The following is a 17989-nucleotide window of genomic DNA, read 5'->3' on the forward strand; positions in this document are numbered from 1 at the left end:
TTAGATTCTTGAGCAGTAGAAAAAGAATAGACTCCTTGTTACTTGCACTGTTTCGTCAAATGTGGCTTTGGGGCTGAAAAGAGTTTAACCCATTGCACCAACCACAAATTATATTGAAGTCTTCCCTCGTCTGCCTCGTCATTTTGACAATTCTGGCCCGAGGAAGTGCTGGAGAGGAGTCCGGAAGGAGCGCCGCACCTGCTGCAGTTTGTAGCCCTAAGCACAGTGGGAGAGGGAGAGCTTCAGCAGTCCCTCCTTGTGCATCTTGTAGAGCAGTTTGAACTCGGCGGGCAGCTGGTGGGACTCCTGCCATTTGGTGGTGAACTTGGTGCCCTTCTTGTCGTAGTAGTGGTACGGCAGCTCCTTCCCCGTGTTGGGGTCCCAGCCAAAGGGCCAGAAGCCGTACAGGTGGATCTGGTCGCACATGGTGGACGCCAGCGTGTACATCAGGATGCCGGTGCTCAGGCGCTTCGGCGACAGCTGCTTGGTTTTCCAGTAGCTGTTGAGCACAAGTGAGAACAATTATACATTAACGGAACCTTAGATATTTCAACGTGGACTGTTTGATTGCATTCACACCAAATCAGGCATTGTGGCAAAAATGCCAGTTTCTTTGAACGTGGTTAGTGCACCACGCTTCTACCTGTTATTAATATTATATCTGGCTATATATGGTGGAATACGCAACACATATATATATATATATATGTATATATATATATGTATATATATATATATATATATATATATATATATATATATATATGTATATATATATATATATATATGTATATATATATATGTATATATATATATATATATATATATATATATATATATATATATATATATGTATATATCTACTGACATTGTGGTGAGGAAAGCCTTTCTGTATATTTTCGTAGCTGTCAGACATTTGCGGTTTGCAGCGTCTGTCCACACCAGGCGCCAAATTCGGGTTCTGCCGAGTGAAGCCAATACAGAAGTGTCTCAAAACTTGCATTTGGGCGACCGGCGTCACTACGTAACTCCTCTGCATTCCAAATATGGTCACTTCTCTTCATCGGTACCGAAAAAAACCAACATGGTGACGGCCGTAATCCAAGATGGCACCGGCGAAATCGGCAAACTCGAGCCTCGTAACAGCAGTCCACTAACCAATGGGTGACGTCACGATGACTACGTCCACTTCTTATAGTCTATTGTCCACACCAGGTATAAGATCCCCCCGTTTCCTTAGGTTTAGCCCATGTTAGGTTTTTAAGTAAGGTGAATTGTTACTGTCAGTCACTAAAAATCTGATAATAAACTGTTGACAGCAATGATTTCAGAATCTGAGAAAAGAACAAAACCTAATAAGACTACTGCTGATGTTTTTTATCAGGCAGTCCTGCTCCGTAGAAACACAGAGGGGGAACTCTCCAAACCGGCCTCAACAAAACCACCTCCCAAGAGTCCTCGAGGTGCTGAAAGCCGACTGAGCTGCTTGAACGCGGTAATTCTTCCAGAGCAGGTAGGTTTAATGGGATTGGTGAAGATTAGGCCGCTACTGTACGAGCGGCCTATTCTGCTGCAACAACACTAAGCACCGGATTTAAACCCCTCTCCACACACACACACACAGTCCCAGCTCTGTGCCATACCTTTCACCAAATAGCTGTTTCCTTATAATCCGGCTTTGGAGCCTAAATCTCCTCTTTGCCATATAAGAGTACAGCTCAATACAATGCAACCACACTAACTACTACAAACAGGACAGAGATACATAGGGACAAAAAACAGACATCAGAATAGAGCGAGAGAGAGACCGGTGGATACAAATGTGTAACATGTGTGCTACCTTTTATAGGAGGATACAGCTTTTATTGTTTTTGTATGATTTGTAAATATTCTGGCAGGTTGTAATATATACACAGAGGATTGTTTCTGAAGAGGAAAACATTTGCTTTGTTTCGTTGATTTTTGCATTGACCATCTTTACCAGGTGTAAATGTGTCTAATTGTGTGCAAGACGAGCAGAAAAATGACTGAGAGGTGCAGTGAACAGTTAGAATTGCACCGATTGATCGTCAGACTATCGAAACCGGACGCTTTTCAGTTGATCACTACAGGTTACTCTCACATTTCATGTTCTTTTTGCAGGTTACATTTACACGTGTGTTGCATGATAGTTTTACGTCGGCCCACAGCAGCACCGGCATCACAGCCACGCAAACCTACAGCGTGTCGCAAATTGTCACAACGGCGAGTCCAAATTAAGCGGCGGAGGAACAACCTTGAAAACATTTGGAGCGACTAACTTAATCAGGCACTTGTTGTATTGTAATTCATTGCCATCGTACTGGTCAGAGTCATCACAGTGACCAGCTCGTGTGCATGGAGTCTCTCCATAGCACAGTCCTGCTTATAACGGAGCTAACGGCTAACGTTAACGGAGGTCGACTTAGCTTGCATTATGATGAGTTCAAGTTGTATAAATGAGTATTGGGGGGAGGTGAATTATAACGCTGTCATGATGTGTTCAAATGTAATTTGTCGTCAGTTTACACAGACTTGACATTATTTTCCAGACAGGGGTGAAAAACGTTAGTCTGGAGCAGTGGTCGCCAACCCGTCGATCGCGATCGACCGGTCGATCTCGGAGACTTTCCCTGTCGCTCTCCAAAATAAAATAAAACTAAATTCAGAAACACATTGGGCCTCATTCTCGAACATTTTCTGAAGTGTCTTCTGAAATGTTTTCTTACGGACTTCGGAAGACCGACGTCAGAAAAGATCTCCGCCTGAAAATTCTTAAATCGCGTGCACCTGGATTTGCATACAGAAACGCCCCGCCAGCTCCTTATAAGGGCATGCACAATCGGCAGACTTCACAGGCAACGCGAAAGCAACTTCAGACTAGGGCTGGGCGATATGGCCTAAAAAAAAAATCTCCGATTTTTTTACAAAAAATCCGATTCACGATTTAAATCGATTTTTTTCCCCCAAAATTTTTTGCAGATGACAGAAGCTGTTGAAAACAATTTTTTCTTTTATTTTGTGATGATTTTCCCAAGTAGGTTGATAAAAATAAAGTGCAAACAAAACCTGAACATTGTAGAAAGGTGCCTGTAATATACAAAAAGTATTTGGTCACTCTTTTGTTTGCCTGAATCATTTAAATATAAAATTAAATTAAACATAACATTAAATGGCATTAAATAGTAGCCTTCCATTGTAAACAACTGTGCAAATGTAACTTTTTACAGTAAGCTTTTCTAACTGAATACACTGATACAAACACAGCATGAAATAAAATGTATATGACCCTTTAACATTCACATTTTCAAAAGTGCAACATCTGATCTAACATCAACATAACATATTTTGCACAGTAAATAAGTGCATGTAAACAAAATCAAGTGCATTCACAACATAACCAACAGTATTAAACAGTAGTGCATGTTTTTTCTAAATATTTTTTGCCAGGAAGACAAGCCTGTCTACTACCTCTGGCTTCAGGCATGCACGGTGGCATGTAACAATGCCCCCCCACACACTGAAAAGCCTCTCAGAGGGGGCACTTGTAGCTGGCACAGAGAGGTATTTCTTTGCTAAAGTACTTATCCTTGGAAAGTTAAGTTGGTGACGCTTCCACCAGTCAAGTGGATCGGTGTCTGGGTCAACCTGCTGGACCACAGGTCAGTTGTTGCGGAGTAGAATGACATCCCCTCCAGCTCCGCAGAGATCCTTTGGCGTGTACTATTGTACAGCCGAGGCAAGGCAACGTCAGAAAAATGTTTACGGCTTGGTAGCACGTACCTGGGGTCCAAAGCTTTGAGACGGTGAATAAACCCCGGCTTTTCCACGGTGTATATGGGCACCATATCTTTTGCGATATACATCGCGACTGCATCCGTGATGGCTTTCCACCGGGCACTCTTCTTCTCATGCGGAGTACAGTTGGTGAATGTCTCCAAAATGCTGGGTTGTTGTTGTGAGGTGGCGGCGGCGGCGGCGGTGACATTGTTTTAGTTTGTAAACAATGCGCGCGCACTCTACTACGGGAACCCAACGGGGGGGAGGGGTGGGGGCGATTTTCTCGATTTTCAATAAAACACATCGCCTTAAAGCACACATTCGAATTAATCGATTAAATCGATTTATCGCCCAGCCCTACTTCAGACTGATTAAAATCATGTCAAAGCGGAAAGTCCTGTCCGGATCTGGTCCTGTAGTGTTTCTCTCTGTACATTGTAATCCTAGTTTGACTTGGTTATAGTGAATGCATTGGGTGCCTTCCATTTCAGCCCATCATACAATATTTGTCATTCGTTAATTAAGATGTACTTGAAATGTGTTCTTTTATTTTTGTTATTCATGTTTTTTTTCTCCATTGAATGGTATATTTGACACTGAACTAGTTCATGTTTATCTCAGTGATAGTGTCCAAATTAGCATAAAATATCACTGGTATGTAAAAACTACACGGACAACAAAATAGATGTAAATGTTGATCAAAATCTGATTCCCTTCTGCATAAAACAAGGAAACAACTCAAAAGTTGACACTGTCAGGTCCATTCTCCATCCATTGTGTGTGGCCCCTTTAAGAATTAGGATTTGGGAGTGACGCGGATATGAAAGCTAGTTTATCCATCTTTCCTTCACAAGCAGGAAAATTATTTCTCTCTCTTTATTTGAGAAAAGGTCATATTTGTGTTGTCAAATTTCACTGTGACCCTTAAATTCTGTCTCTTGTGTTATCATATACTGAATGGATGCAAGCAGAACTACAGAGCAAAATCACACTCTTTCTGATTGAACCAATCTATGAACTGTCTGAAACAATGGATTTTTGCGGTCCTAAATAGGCCCCAAAACAATTTGCCGCGCGCTACGGCCGCAAACATGACACGCTCCCCTTGGGGCTAAGCCCCCCCTTTCTTTGAATCCCTTTTCTCTCAACGCCTCAATAGGTAGATCTTGCCTGTCACCAAGGCAGGGGTCGGGGATCTTGGGCTTAAAAAGGTTGGTGACCACTGGTCTGGAGCCTTGCTGTCGATTATAGTTCTTAGAATGAAAATCGGCCATGGAAATTGCAATGGATGCATCTCTTAACAGTTTATTTTGACTCAATACACCATCCTGCTGCTGTTAACAGTCAGCACCAAATGTGTATTAATCCACGGCTGAAAATAGTCCCCAAGAAATGCACCACTATAGCATAGGGTACACTGGACTAATGCCGTTCCTCAATTTCTTAAGGCGGCACATGGCAGACCCATGTCAATAACATCTGCCGTCTTAATAAATGACGTAGCCTGGTGTAAGTTCATTCGGATTCTCCGCTCATCATGGTGTAAATGCAAAGGCTGCTGTTAAGATGTCATTATATAATATTAATAGAGGGGGCTTTGTTGTTAATGGACCGCAGTCTTACTGGGTGTCTTACCTGTTGACATATTGCATGATGTTTCCGGGCCAGGCCAGCTGGACCTTCAGCTGACCTCGATGTTCCACGAAGAAGTCGACCAGCGTCCTCGTCACCGTGGCCGACGTGTGGAAGAAAAACGCTGGGATCCACAGTATGACGCCGTCGAGCTTCTTCAGGCTCAGGAAGAAGTTGTTCCTGTCCTGCACAGTCAGCAAATTGTTGTAGTATTTCTCCAGGATGCTGGGGTTAAAGGTCGTCATGTTGGTCCGCCGCCCGACGTCCTTCTTAAAGATCTCGGTCGGTGCAAAGTTGCATCGGAAGACAAAGTCAAACTTCTCGATCTGGGTGCCGCAGCGCGAGCCGGTGAGGATGCCGCTGTTGCCGACCACGGCGCAGACGTTGTAGTGCTTGTTGAGGATCGGCGAGACCTCGGGGAGGAGCGAGCGGAAGTTCTCACCGATGGAGAAGACGTACTTGTGGCTGGAGTAGTCGTAGTGCATCAGCTGTCCGATTCGGACTGAGTCTCTTATCAGTGTGAAGTTGTGGGGGATGTCGATGTATTCAGCGATCTCGTTTCTGCAAGACATTTTTGTGGACACAATAATAGCAACACCTCCACAGTATAATGCTGTTGGATTGGACAGTAGATGGACAAAATACTATGAACCCTCCTCCTGAACATAAAGCAATGCAATGCATGAACACCACTGGTATACTACAGGTGTTGATGTTAATATGTCCACCTCCTGCTAGTTTTAAAAAACAAAAACAGTTCTTAAATGAATAGATATCAAAGTTAAAGGCACAGTTCACCAGAATTACACAAAAATAAACATAAACCAATAACTTTTAGTACAATGTTAGTACATTTTTGTGATAACTGCATCTGAATTATACAGTATGCACGACTAAATGCGTGACCCTTTAACATTAAACACAATCTTTCAGAATTGCAGAAAGAACTGCTGAGCCACAAAAATAGATTTAGAAATATTTACTTTTTTAAAAGTATGACTGCTCTTTAATGTTGCTTATCAATGAATTTAAGCTTAATTTACAGCTCTGCTCATTGTATGGTACAGTCACAACTTCAGACGAGACATTTGGCACAGTAACCAAGACAGAATGTCAACATGATAATGACAAACAGTAGATTAAAGGAAAAACAAACCTATGGGGGGTTTAGACCCAGTGATGAAAGACCTCATGAACTATAAACAGTTAAACCAGTTAATGCCATTTGTGCAGTTAAATCTGCATTAAACATGATTAATGTGCAGATTAAGCAGACTGTCGATGTCGATGCAGTTGTTCTCTTGTATTGTTGCTGATATTGTTCTTCACCCTTTGGCCCCAACAAACCTGATAAAACCCCATTTTGTGACATTAAAATACATCAGAGTGAGCATTTTAATGCTCTCTCTCATCTGATGGTCAGTTTATCTGAACGTGATCTCAGCTCCCTGGTTGCACAAAATATATTTCTTCTTCTACCAGGACTTCCACTTGACTCTGATGTGATTTGACTTCAAGCTCGTAAGCAAAGACATCCAAGCCGCAACAATGAACAAATACATAAGACAGCGGACCTGAGACTTGATTTGAGACTTGCTTGGACATGACAAAAGGCTTGACTAAAAACTTGGCTGGGACGTAACACTTACTCTAGCTTTGATAAGACTCAATTCTTGACATATATTTGTCTCGACTGACTTTGACTTGACTTGGACTTGTCTCAACTTGACTTGAGAATTAACTTGGACATGTCTCAGCTGACTTGAAACAATACTTGGACTGGTCCCAGCTAACTTGAGACTTGACTTGGACCAGCCCTCAACAATGGCGACTTGAGTTATGATGACTGGGTTTATCAAGACTGAATACTTGACATTTACATGTCTTGACTGGCTTGAGACTTGACTTCGACTTGTGTCAGCTGACTTGAGACTTGACTTGGACCAGCCCTCAAGAACTGTAGACTTGAGTTAAGACTTCGTCAAGACTAAAGACTTGGCATGTACTTGTCTATGACTTGAGACTTGACTTGGACTTGTTTCCAACTACTTTAAAACCAGTGCTTATAGTCACTACAGCTGTTTGGGAAACAATCTCCTGATCGTGTCTCAGTTTCAGTGGTTTGACTTTCCAAATTAAACTTTCGTGCTTATTGTATAAAATAAGACATTTTTTACAATATGTTCACACAACATATATTATTCTCGAATTCAATAATATTTCCACCACTAGTGCTCACTGCTGTGAGCATTGGAGGCCTTTGGGGAACAGCCAAAGAAACTCCACCACAGACAGAGTAACCTACTTCAGCTGTAGAAAAGCAGAACTGTTGTAGGTCCATTTCGAGGCGTTCTGCATGTCCTCGCTGAGAGCGCTGGTCAGAGGAGTGAAAGCTGGATCCAGATACTTCAACGCCAGCTGGGAGCTACACAGACGAGGAAGAGGAAGAGGAAGGGGAGACACTGAGGTTAACCCAGTCCTGAGGTGTTCAGAGGAGGTCGGCTTCATCCACTTGCACTTTAGAATGTTTTGAGGAGCATTATAGCTCTTTTAAAACAAGGTGTGTAGGTAATGAAAAAAATATCCTCATTTACCTGCATTGCAATGCATTAAAAGTAATTTGTCTGACAGGCCAAGAAATACAAGCAGTCAAGTTATAAACAAGCCAATACCCTAGAAATCTTATTGTAATTATTTGGAGTTGTGCGCAAACATAATACATAAATCTTGAGCAAATTGACTCCAAATCTGAGATAGGATTGTAACCTTTGTTTGCATCCAAGCAGCAGCAATGATGCTATTGTGTTTTGTTTCTTTAGGAAACCAGCTGCAGTGAAAAACAGATTCAGACACTTTGATTTACACTATCAGCTCAGTGTAAACGCAGCCTCTTGTCTAGAATCAAATCAAAGGTAGAAGGTAAGCAATGTGGCAAAAACTGTTGCAGGAATTCTGTCCATCTTAGCAAGTTGTCATAGTTCCTTTGAGACTCTGTATGTAGAGTGAAACAGATCCCCAACAACCAAATTTGGTTTAATTTCCCTTCACTTTCGAGATAGTTTTAAAACAACCGCCCACATCTTGAAAGGCGACCATGTTTACTGCATTTTAAGACATTTAAACTCCGATCCAATGACGTCACCTTGTTGGTAAATTTGATCTCATTTAAAGACTGAACATGAGGTTGACCTACTTGATAAGATGAACACTGTTTGTTTTTTGCAGTGCAAGAAGCATCAACTCTTCAAATGCTGTAAGTGAAAATATAAAAACTGAGACTTAACCAGATTACCAGTCTATTAATTAACTTTCTAACCTAATTGAAATGTGTCAGATTTTTGCATGGAAACCTTGACATTTTGAATGCATTTGACTCTTTCTTGTCTGTGCTGCGGTTTACTGGTAGCATTCCTCTAAACACAACATTCTCCGTCTTACCCAAAGTCAAATGAGAAAGTGGACATTGGTTTCATCGCAACAAAGAAAGGTCCAGGATGTGTTTAGCTTAGCTTAGCACAAAGAGTGGAAGCAGAGGAAAACTGATCCACCTTTCAACAACTGCAAAAGCTGTATGATTTACTTGCATCTTGTTTGTTGAGCTGGCGTAGAACTATTATGTTGAAAATGAAACCTTGTGGTTTTAGCAGCAGTTAGGTATTTGTTGACCAACAGGTGTTGGGTACAATGACTGAACATAGTATCTCAAAAGTCCTGTCCTTATGGTGGAGTCACCAAGGTCTGTCTCAACTCTAGCAAAACCAAAACCCAGCCAACAACCGGATGGATTGGTGACTAGCTTGTTAGCTGACAAACCGAGATATCTGAAAGACCCAACATCAGCAGGTCGATTGTGCAGCAAACATTGACGAGCTGGTTCTACAGTTAGGCTTGCAGTTTTCACCTTCCTCAAGTCTTTGTGGAAAACGATCTTCGCATCTGACTCTGGAAAAGACGGACAAAGAGGAGTTCCTACAATGCAAAGTGGGTTTAAACAGAGATCTTGCCTTTTTAATACCAATCTTCTGCCTTTGATTAACATCAAAATGTCAAGGATTCAGGACAAGACTTAGCTATGGCAGACACAGCTGGTCAAATAGTATTTGCGAGTCAGCTTGGTTCATCTTGCTTGAAGAGTGAAGTTGGTGGAATTTACTCAATCAGGACAGTTCAGACAGCGTCGAAGGTTTGATCACTGAGGAGGCTCGTTCAAACATTCTGTGATTTATACTGTCCTGCATGCTAAACCCCACCTCTGTGATGCCCAAACCTCAAGACAAACTTTAAAAAGTATGTGTAAATACTGTTTGACCTGGATCTGATGGCAGTCAGACCTCCAGCAGCTCATTTTTGCTATTGCACTGTTCGCCATCTTTGACGCCAGTGAGGCTAAGCCAGAGAGGTGCAGCGCTGAATCCGGACCAGCATAATGTACTGTAGCTACCGACTTGAATTTGCCAGAAGACTACAGTGGGAATACTAAAGTTGAGCACATTGCAGTTGGGAAAGATCTCTCTTTGTATCAAGACTTGGAACTGGATTTTTGTATTAATGCAGGACATTTCAATCAACACGTTCTCACTCCCAACTCATCAAACACCGACACAACGTCAGTGGCCCTCCACTTCAAACTATGATGCTCTAGTTACCCCTCTCGCGTCAGTTTTGGACGCGTCAGGGACGGAGAGTCAGTTTCCACTCGGGACATGCATAGTGTCTTTTCAAAAATAAACTTCCAATGTGGGTTTACTTAGTATTTAACTTTACTTATGCAAAAAAACTACTTAGGCTATGGAAACAAAAGCACTTGCTTGGGCTTTAAGTACACAAGTTACTTTATAAACGTACGGTCAGAGAAGTCCACCTTGACTTAGTTTCACACGGAACATGAACAGCTGTCTCCTGGGTGAAAGTCCTGTGTTCGTTTGACGTGTCCGACCTACAGGCAGAATTTCCCGCTCTTTATACTACATCAGTTGCTCTGACCATCCAATAATTTCCTTCAAACAACTGTATTTTTCAGGTTTCTCACCAAAAAACGTATTTTGCAATAGGTTTACATTGGAGTTTGTTTAAAAGCGGAGTGCATCTCATACAGATACGGTGCATCGGTGTAATTAACCACTTGTTAACCAAGCTGCCATTTTGACGAATTGGGAGTAAGAACGTGTTGTTTCAATATATTTAGGATTTTTAAATATGCTGCATATTTATTTTTAGCCTTCATATGTACACGTTATTATCTTGCATGCAGAAGATAATAACCAAGATTAAGATTTATAAACTAAATTTTGGAGGCCTTTGGGGACTTCGTTACTAATCCCCAAATATACAGATGATTCATGTTAGTATCAAGGAATAGAACCTTGAATAAAAAAAAATAAAAACTTGTGTCAAAGATCATTAAAAACGTATTTACTACTGCAATGTACTGGAATAATCTAATGCAATCATCATATATGTATATCACATATTTATTTTTTTAACTCTTAGTATTCCTCTTAATTCTTTATTTCATGCTGTTTCAAAACCAACACCACAAAATAGATAGATTGTAGATAGATAGAAAGATAGATCAAGCTGCCATGAAAAATTATGAATATTAAAATGAAGGAAAATGAAAGACAGAGTACATCCTTGTCTTTTGAATTCAAAAGTCAGCACTCTGTATTCACCTCAGGTCAGGTTTGCGAGGCGGCCTCTCGCTGCAGGAGGAATGTAACACAAAAACAAAAAAAATAAACTCTCTTATCTTCATCATCACCAGTGACTTTAAAATGACATTTACGGACAGAGAGGAAAACCTAAAAGACTTTATAGTAGGCTGTAAAATACTTACTTGATTTTACATTATTGTAACAACACTTATTGTAATATAACAGCTCGAATGGCGGCCATTTGAGTTTTTGGCCCTTTTTTGTTGCAATTACAAAGTACTGCCAAAATAAAAATGCAATTATTTCGAAAATCAAGCTTAGTAGAAGACATGTTTGGTCACTGGCTGAGTGAATACAATGTGATGGTGAACTAGCAAAAGCAGATTTTCAGTCACAGTAGGTTTATAAAACATAATGTATTTTCATAGTCGCACATTTGTTTATCTCGACCATCAGAGGGCTAAGTTATACTGCAAAAACTATTTGAATGGTAGTGTATGAACGTGCAAAAAATTCCCGAAGAAGGTTTTTGCAACAGTAGGTCTGGAATATCGTGACATTAACAAAATTGATTGGCACAAACAAAATTGCTACAGACATTCGTGGTTCCCAGAGCATGAATCCTGATGACTTTTGAGATCCTCTGACTTTTTATCTGGCACCACAATCAGTTCAACAAATGTGGTTTAAAGCTTTCACTTACAAACCCTCGCTAAATGTTTGGTATTTTAAAGCTATGCTAGCATTGTGGATGGCAATGTTGTTCTGTCAGTTGGTCAAGATGGAAATATGTCAACGACTCGATGAATGGCCATGAAATTTGGTTTAGACATTCATGGTTCCAAGAGGCTGAATCCTGTTGACTTTGGTGATCCCCTTTCCTCTAGCGCCGCTATGAAGTTGATGGTTTTCGGAAAATATCTGTTTGACAACTGTTTTATGAATTGCCATGAATTACCATTTGGTTCAGACATCATCTTAATTGTAATGATTTGAAAACCTTTCATGAAGCCCCATCATTAAATCTGAATGTTAATTTCACCAATACTTTTGTTTCATTAATTAGTGATTCTGTTCTTTAATTCCCTGTAAAAAGACATTCCTGTTGGCCTCACCTGTACTTTGTGCAGATGCTAACGTGGAAATCCGACCTTTAGAGTCCAGTGGAAATGTGGGCCTGATGGTGTCGCTAGATTACAGGTCAGGGGGTCACCGAGATCATTTGGAACATATTCTTTTTAATTGTATTCTGGCCAAACTCATTTGTCAGAGGAAAGACTGACCATCAAATGGACCCTCCATCAACTGGCTGCACCACATTCAGAGCAAAACCAAAAATCCACCTTTCTCTTGATCATGAACTCTCATTCTACACGACCACAGCAGGAAACTTGTCCGTTGAAGTTGTTTTCCTTCAAAATGCTGCCCTCCTTCGCATCTAACTCACTCTGAGCGTAACCTTGGCCCCGCGGTGACGGCGAGCCAGGAGGAAAATGATTACAAGCGGGAAGAAAATGAATGCGGCTCTTATGCTGTAAATCAGATCCAAGGTCTGCTCGCTGGCGTCCAGAACCTTCAACAGAACGACACCGTTTCAAGCATCACCCTCCAGACCTGACCGAACAAGGCAAGAACGACGAAGATTTACAGAATGATTTTACGTGCAGGTGTGCAACAGTGGCCCTACTGAAATCTGTTTAAAAGTTTAGTTTATATTTTAAGATGAATAATTGATTTGCAAAATGTGAAAACCTCATAAATGTTTCCATGTGACCAGACGGAAAAATAATTGCGGAGCACAATCAAACACTATCACCCAAGTCCACTATATTCTCATTTTCCTAGTATATATGTCACCGTTGTTTGCAGGAAGTAATACAACAGATGTCAATCAATGCATGACTTTGAAATTGAGTCGTGAGGAGCGTCTCGGTAGCCTAGTGGTAAGAGCTTGTTCCTCTAAAGCAGGCATTCTCAACTGGTGGATGTGCTCCATGGCAGATGTTCAGGGAAAGACCCATCGAACCTTTCCAACATAAAGGACTGTGGGACAGCATGAATCAGCACCATGCACTACTATGTTTGATTTTAACACTTCCTGACATTTACTGCCCTCGAATTGATGAAATCATATGCGAGGAACACAAAAGGACAATACCGACTGTGCAGCATCCATAAAAGCGAGTTCTTTTGGATCAGCTTCATGACCCGGCTAATCGAGAAATTCATCCAAAAGGGACAGGTTGGATTTTGTCTTCAAGTGAACGTCATTGGTGTGTGTAACTGAAGTTGTGTTGCTAATGTTGATACAGTGTTGCATCTCGTTGAACTGGTTGCATTTTGTTCCCCCACACTTGTTGTATTTTGTTGTTATTGCTATAACTATAACTATTCTCATGCTGATGCTGCCAAATGAGGGAAGGTGTTGCTTTTACGCCTAACACTGACTTTTACCACACGTTTCTCTGGGCTATGGCGCGTCTCATGCCTAAAATGCCCAAAACGTTGTTTTTGAAAGGCTAAATGCCAACAAATATGGATTGAAGCAGAACATTTCATGATATAAAAACATATGTTTTGGAGTTAATGTTGCAGTGGCATATTGAGAATGGAGGGAAGGGCTTTTTAAAACATCCCTCAGGCGTTTTTGGCTATTATAGCCAATTATCTAGCTGTCTGTGGTTGTTGTTTTTCAGGCCTGTTGGCTGGACTTTGCCTGTGGCTAATCTGAGTTTTATGGCGTTGTATAGGTAATGTTAATGCAAAATACATTTATCAATCTCCCTTTCTTGCTCGCTCACTCGCTCGCTAAATATACTGCGTATGTGCAGGCATGGGAACCAAGTCCCCAGGAAGAGCACCAGGCTTTGAAGTAGAGGCCAAACAGTGGAATTTCAACTTCCGGGTCCGTCACATGATGCCATGTGGCCCAAAATGACTGTTCCCCATAGACCTATATTAGGAAAGAGACGTCTATAAATAAAGGATAATTATTGTTGAGGTAAATTAATAGCTTTTATTTAAATCATTAGGTCCTAAATGTTGTAAAATACACAAATAACTGAATCCAGAGTTATTTTCCTTCCTCCCATTGATGAGTTCCAGAACAATGCTGGACCGAGGGCTGGAAGGCGGGATTAAAGGAAACGCTAGTGAGCTTGCTTTATGGGCCCCATAATGCAGAAGATCGCTGGAAGATCTGAGTATTTTTCCCTGAATTTTATACTCAGAAGTCGAACTTATTCTTTTGGCCTCTTGCACCAATGAGCATCTTTCATAGGAACCAACGGGGCCCTGCCTCTGATACTGTGTTCAGTTCTCTTTAATATCTAGGTTCCAACCATGGATGTATAAAGGTAGCCTATAAGCGGCCGGGCAGTTCTTGTGCAGTAGTAATAGAATCCTGCCGGCGCCACTGTCTTGAGACCCGGTAGACTATTTTTGTTAGTGATAGTTAGTTTTTTTGAGGAGGTACTAAAGGCCCAGTTCTAATGGACACTTAAGGCTGAATTAACCTGAGCAACTGTAAAAAGTTTAGTTTTTCAGTATCGAAGAAGTTTAAACAAATGTATTAATACATTTGTATTCATTAAATCCTTTCGAAAACATTACTTCATAAAAGGCATAAAATAATTGTAAACATGGCAGCGAATGGACTCAAAGAGACGGAGGAGTTGTGAGTGAACCAGCTGATCTACTTCACAGCTGTAGGATTAAGTGACAGACGCCCACACTTCACAGAAAACACACTGACATGTACTGCATGTACTGTAGACCAGTTTATCAGGGCAAAGCTCCTCATTTAAAAAACAAATCAGCCAATCAGTGTCATCCACCACTGACATGACAGTTACAGGCGTGATACAGAGTGAAGCCAATGCGGAAGTGTCTTAAAACTTGCATTCTCTCTGCTGACCAGCAGGCTCCGAAATGTCAGTCCACAAACCGATGGGTGACGTGAAGATGACTACGTCCACGACTTATATACAGTCTATGGACAGATAGGGTGTCTGATTATACTCTATATTTATGACAAAATATCAGAAAATATGAACCTGAACTGATCCTGCGGAGACATATTTCAATCTTTTTAATAACCGTAAGTGCTTCATTCAACAATAAGCAAAGCATCAGCTGCTTCATCTTCTCTTTAAAACAAAGTCTTGTGGAGGAAGCTGCTGATGATTTGAGGTTATTAGTTCTGCACAAAATGTTACTGTCTGCCTTGTTAGATTATTATATTCTCCATATCGGATGATATTTTAATCATAAAGAAGTCATGAATTCAGATATATATTTACTATGTTATATTGAATTAGTTGTCTAGCTCAACTAGGCTGAGGGTTTAGGCATCTGTATAACCAGGGCCCATCATCTCATCACCTGTTTGTGCTCATTGAAACTTGGTCACGTTATTTAGCACTACAGGGATGCACCCCGAAAACCAGAGTATCGATAAGGTCCGGAGTTAATGTCTCTACTTCAGATGTTATGGAGTGAGATCTTCGCTGAAAAAAGCAGCGTTGCAAACCTCTCTCTCTGTCTTCTTTACTCTGACACATACACCGCCTCACAGCATGAGACACCAGCCCAGTCGCACGGCACTTCGTAAAATAGTCACGAAATTTAGAACAAAAAGATCCAAAGTGTGGCTCAGTTTTCTACTGTTTGTACTTTACATTAGAAGACAGTCATTGAACAGACGCTTTTATCCAAAGCGACTTACAATTCAGATTCTATCACACTCATACACCGTAGGCACAGCTACGGGAGCAATTTTGGGGTTAAGTGTCTTGCTCAAGGACACATCGACATGCAACCGGCGGAGCCGAGGATCGAACCGCCGATCCTCTGATTGAAGGACGGCCCTGCTCTCCTGCTCTCCACTCCATCCTCACTGCAGGTAACGTTCGTGATGCCATACGGAGTTTGATCATAAGAACAGGCTAATAAGTGAAAGCCGTCGCTGAACTAATTGTTTAGCTGCGACTGTTTTTTAAGGATTTGGAAACTTTTTGTAGATTGTCGGGCTGAGTCTGCAACCATGACCAAGACCAAGACCTTTCCCTAACCTTACCCGTAACATGAAACACTGTTCCCAAACTATTCTTTTCTGGGGACCCACTTTTTAAAAATGACAAAACCGCCGAGACTAGATTCACGACAGGTCTCGTCTATGAATCATGAGAAGAGCGAATTTAAGACGTAAATGAACGTTCCTAACCATCTTTACTGCCATTCACACGTCACCTTATATTATCTTGACGAGGTGAACTGGCCAAGTTGAAGATATACGCGTCACAACGTTGTTTTATGCACGAGAGATTAAAATGTGCACGAGAAATACTTCATAAATGAGACAGAATGAATGCATTCAAGCAGAGCTAACAGGCTATCTCGTTCTTCTCATCAGATCAACAAACAGAATGTACGCTAACCTTTCATGTTACATCCAATGCTATCATGATCGGAACAATGCAAACATTCAGGCTTCCTCGTGCTGCTCAAAGGTTAACTGCGGATATAAACGTTAAATTAAAAAAAGACGATGAAAGACATTTATTTGGCGACCGTAATAAAATCTCCTGCGACCCACCTGAGGGCCCAGACCCAGTGTTTGGGAAAGATTGTCGTCAAATATAAGAAACTGTTTTTAAAACATTATCTTTGGACGTAAAGGTTTTGCAAAAATGATCTAATGTCAGTGTTCTGTCTGGCTGTAGGGTTGCACAAAGTTGGAAGCACATTATTTTGGCTAATACATCATCATTGTATGCTGCAGCATCACCATAGAAGACTACTGGAACAGTGGCTCCCAAACCATTAAAAACAGCCCCGGAACAAAAGCACACTTAATTATGTCGATACGGGTGTTTGGCCCTATAGTGTGTAAATGATGAGAGTAAGTATTTTAATACTTCATGGTCCGAATTAACCAAACGACAGGCAAAGCACAGCAGCAGAGTCTGAGAGCTGCCGGGCCTCACACAGGGGCCTCCATCTGAGGCGGATCACTGCTGCACCTCTTCTGGAGGCAAAGTTTACGTGTTTAATGGTTACACTGCTCCACTCTTCCAGCACAAACTGAGAGAGGAGCATTCATCTGGGAAACTATATGTAAAAAAACAAACAACAACAGTAAGGAACATCATCTATGAGGATTTAAGACAATCAATGAAATGGCACATTAGAAGGCTGCATACACTCTAGGTCACATTGAGCTGTTTCTTTCTACAGTGTCAGCATGTACACACCTGAAAGCACTAAAAATACATTCCAAAAACTCAGCTCTATAGCCGCCCCCCCTCCTCCGGAACTCACCGAAACCCCGCGTGGAACATGGACATCCTGGGTCCTCCGTTCGGTCCGTATCTGGGGGTGCTGAGCAGAAAGTCCTTCTTGATGGACACGTAGCTGATGAGCGACAGGATGAGCAGCGCCACGCTGAACATGACGAGCCCCAGCGCGCTGACGATCCGCACCATCCTGCCTCTCTGCGGACACCGGACCCCCCGGGCCAGAGGAGGATCACCGGGCGGCCAGGACGAGGAGACGGCGACGACGACGACGCGCGCTTCACGTGGATTTCAGAGTCCATGCGGGGAGGGGGAAGAGGAGGTGAAGGAGGAGATGCGGTGGCGCGGCAGCGGCGACGCATGGGCGGCGAACAGAGGGCGCAGAAATGCAAAAGGCCGCACAGGCGAACATGGACGCGCGAACCGCGGATTTATCGACGCGTTTCAACGGAGGCCACGGAGGCTACGGAGTCCACGGCTGGAGCCAGGAGCGGAGAGCGGGTGGCCGCGTGTTTTTGCAGCCGATTTCATGACCTAAGAATAATGAGGCGAGGAGGTTGCGACGCGTCAGCGGAAGAAAACGACGCACGCAGGAAGAACGGAGTGTGA

At 42.0% G+C, this 17989-nt stretch overlaps 1 protein-coding gene across 1 annotated transcript; it reads right to left on the reverse strand.

Moving 5' to 3' along the window:
• Positions 1-216: 216 nt before the first annotated feature.
• Positions 217-17629, reverse strand: st8sia3 (ST8 alpha-N-acetyl-neuraminide alpha-2,8-sialyltransferase 3; the record flags this gene model as incomplete). Its single annotated transcript, XM_079289918.1, has 5 exons — positions 17406-17629; positions 11103-11132; positions 7736-7855; positions 5434-5991; positions 217-499 (listed from the first exon to the last, which is right to left on the reverse strand). The coding sequence occupies exons 1-5, from the start codon at positions 17567-17569 to the stop codon at positions 217-219; spliced, it is 1155 nt and encodes a 384-aa protein (XP_079146044.1). The 5' UTR covers positions 17570-17629.
• Positions 17630-17989: the final 360 nt, after the last annotated feature.

This window comes from Melanostigma gelatinosum (genome assembly GCF_949748355.1).
Source record: "Melanostigma gelatinosum genome assembly, chromosome: 18".
Classification (NCBI taxonomy): domain Eukaryota; kingdom Metazoa; phylum Chordata; class Actinopteri; order Perciformes; family Zoarcidae; genus Melanostigma; species Melanostigma gelatinosum.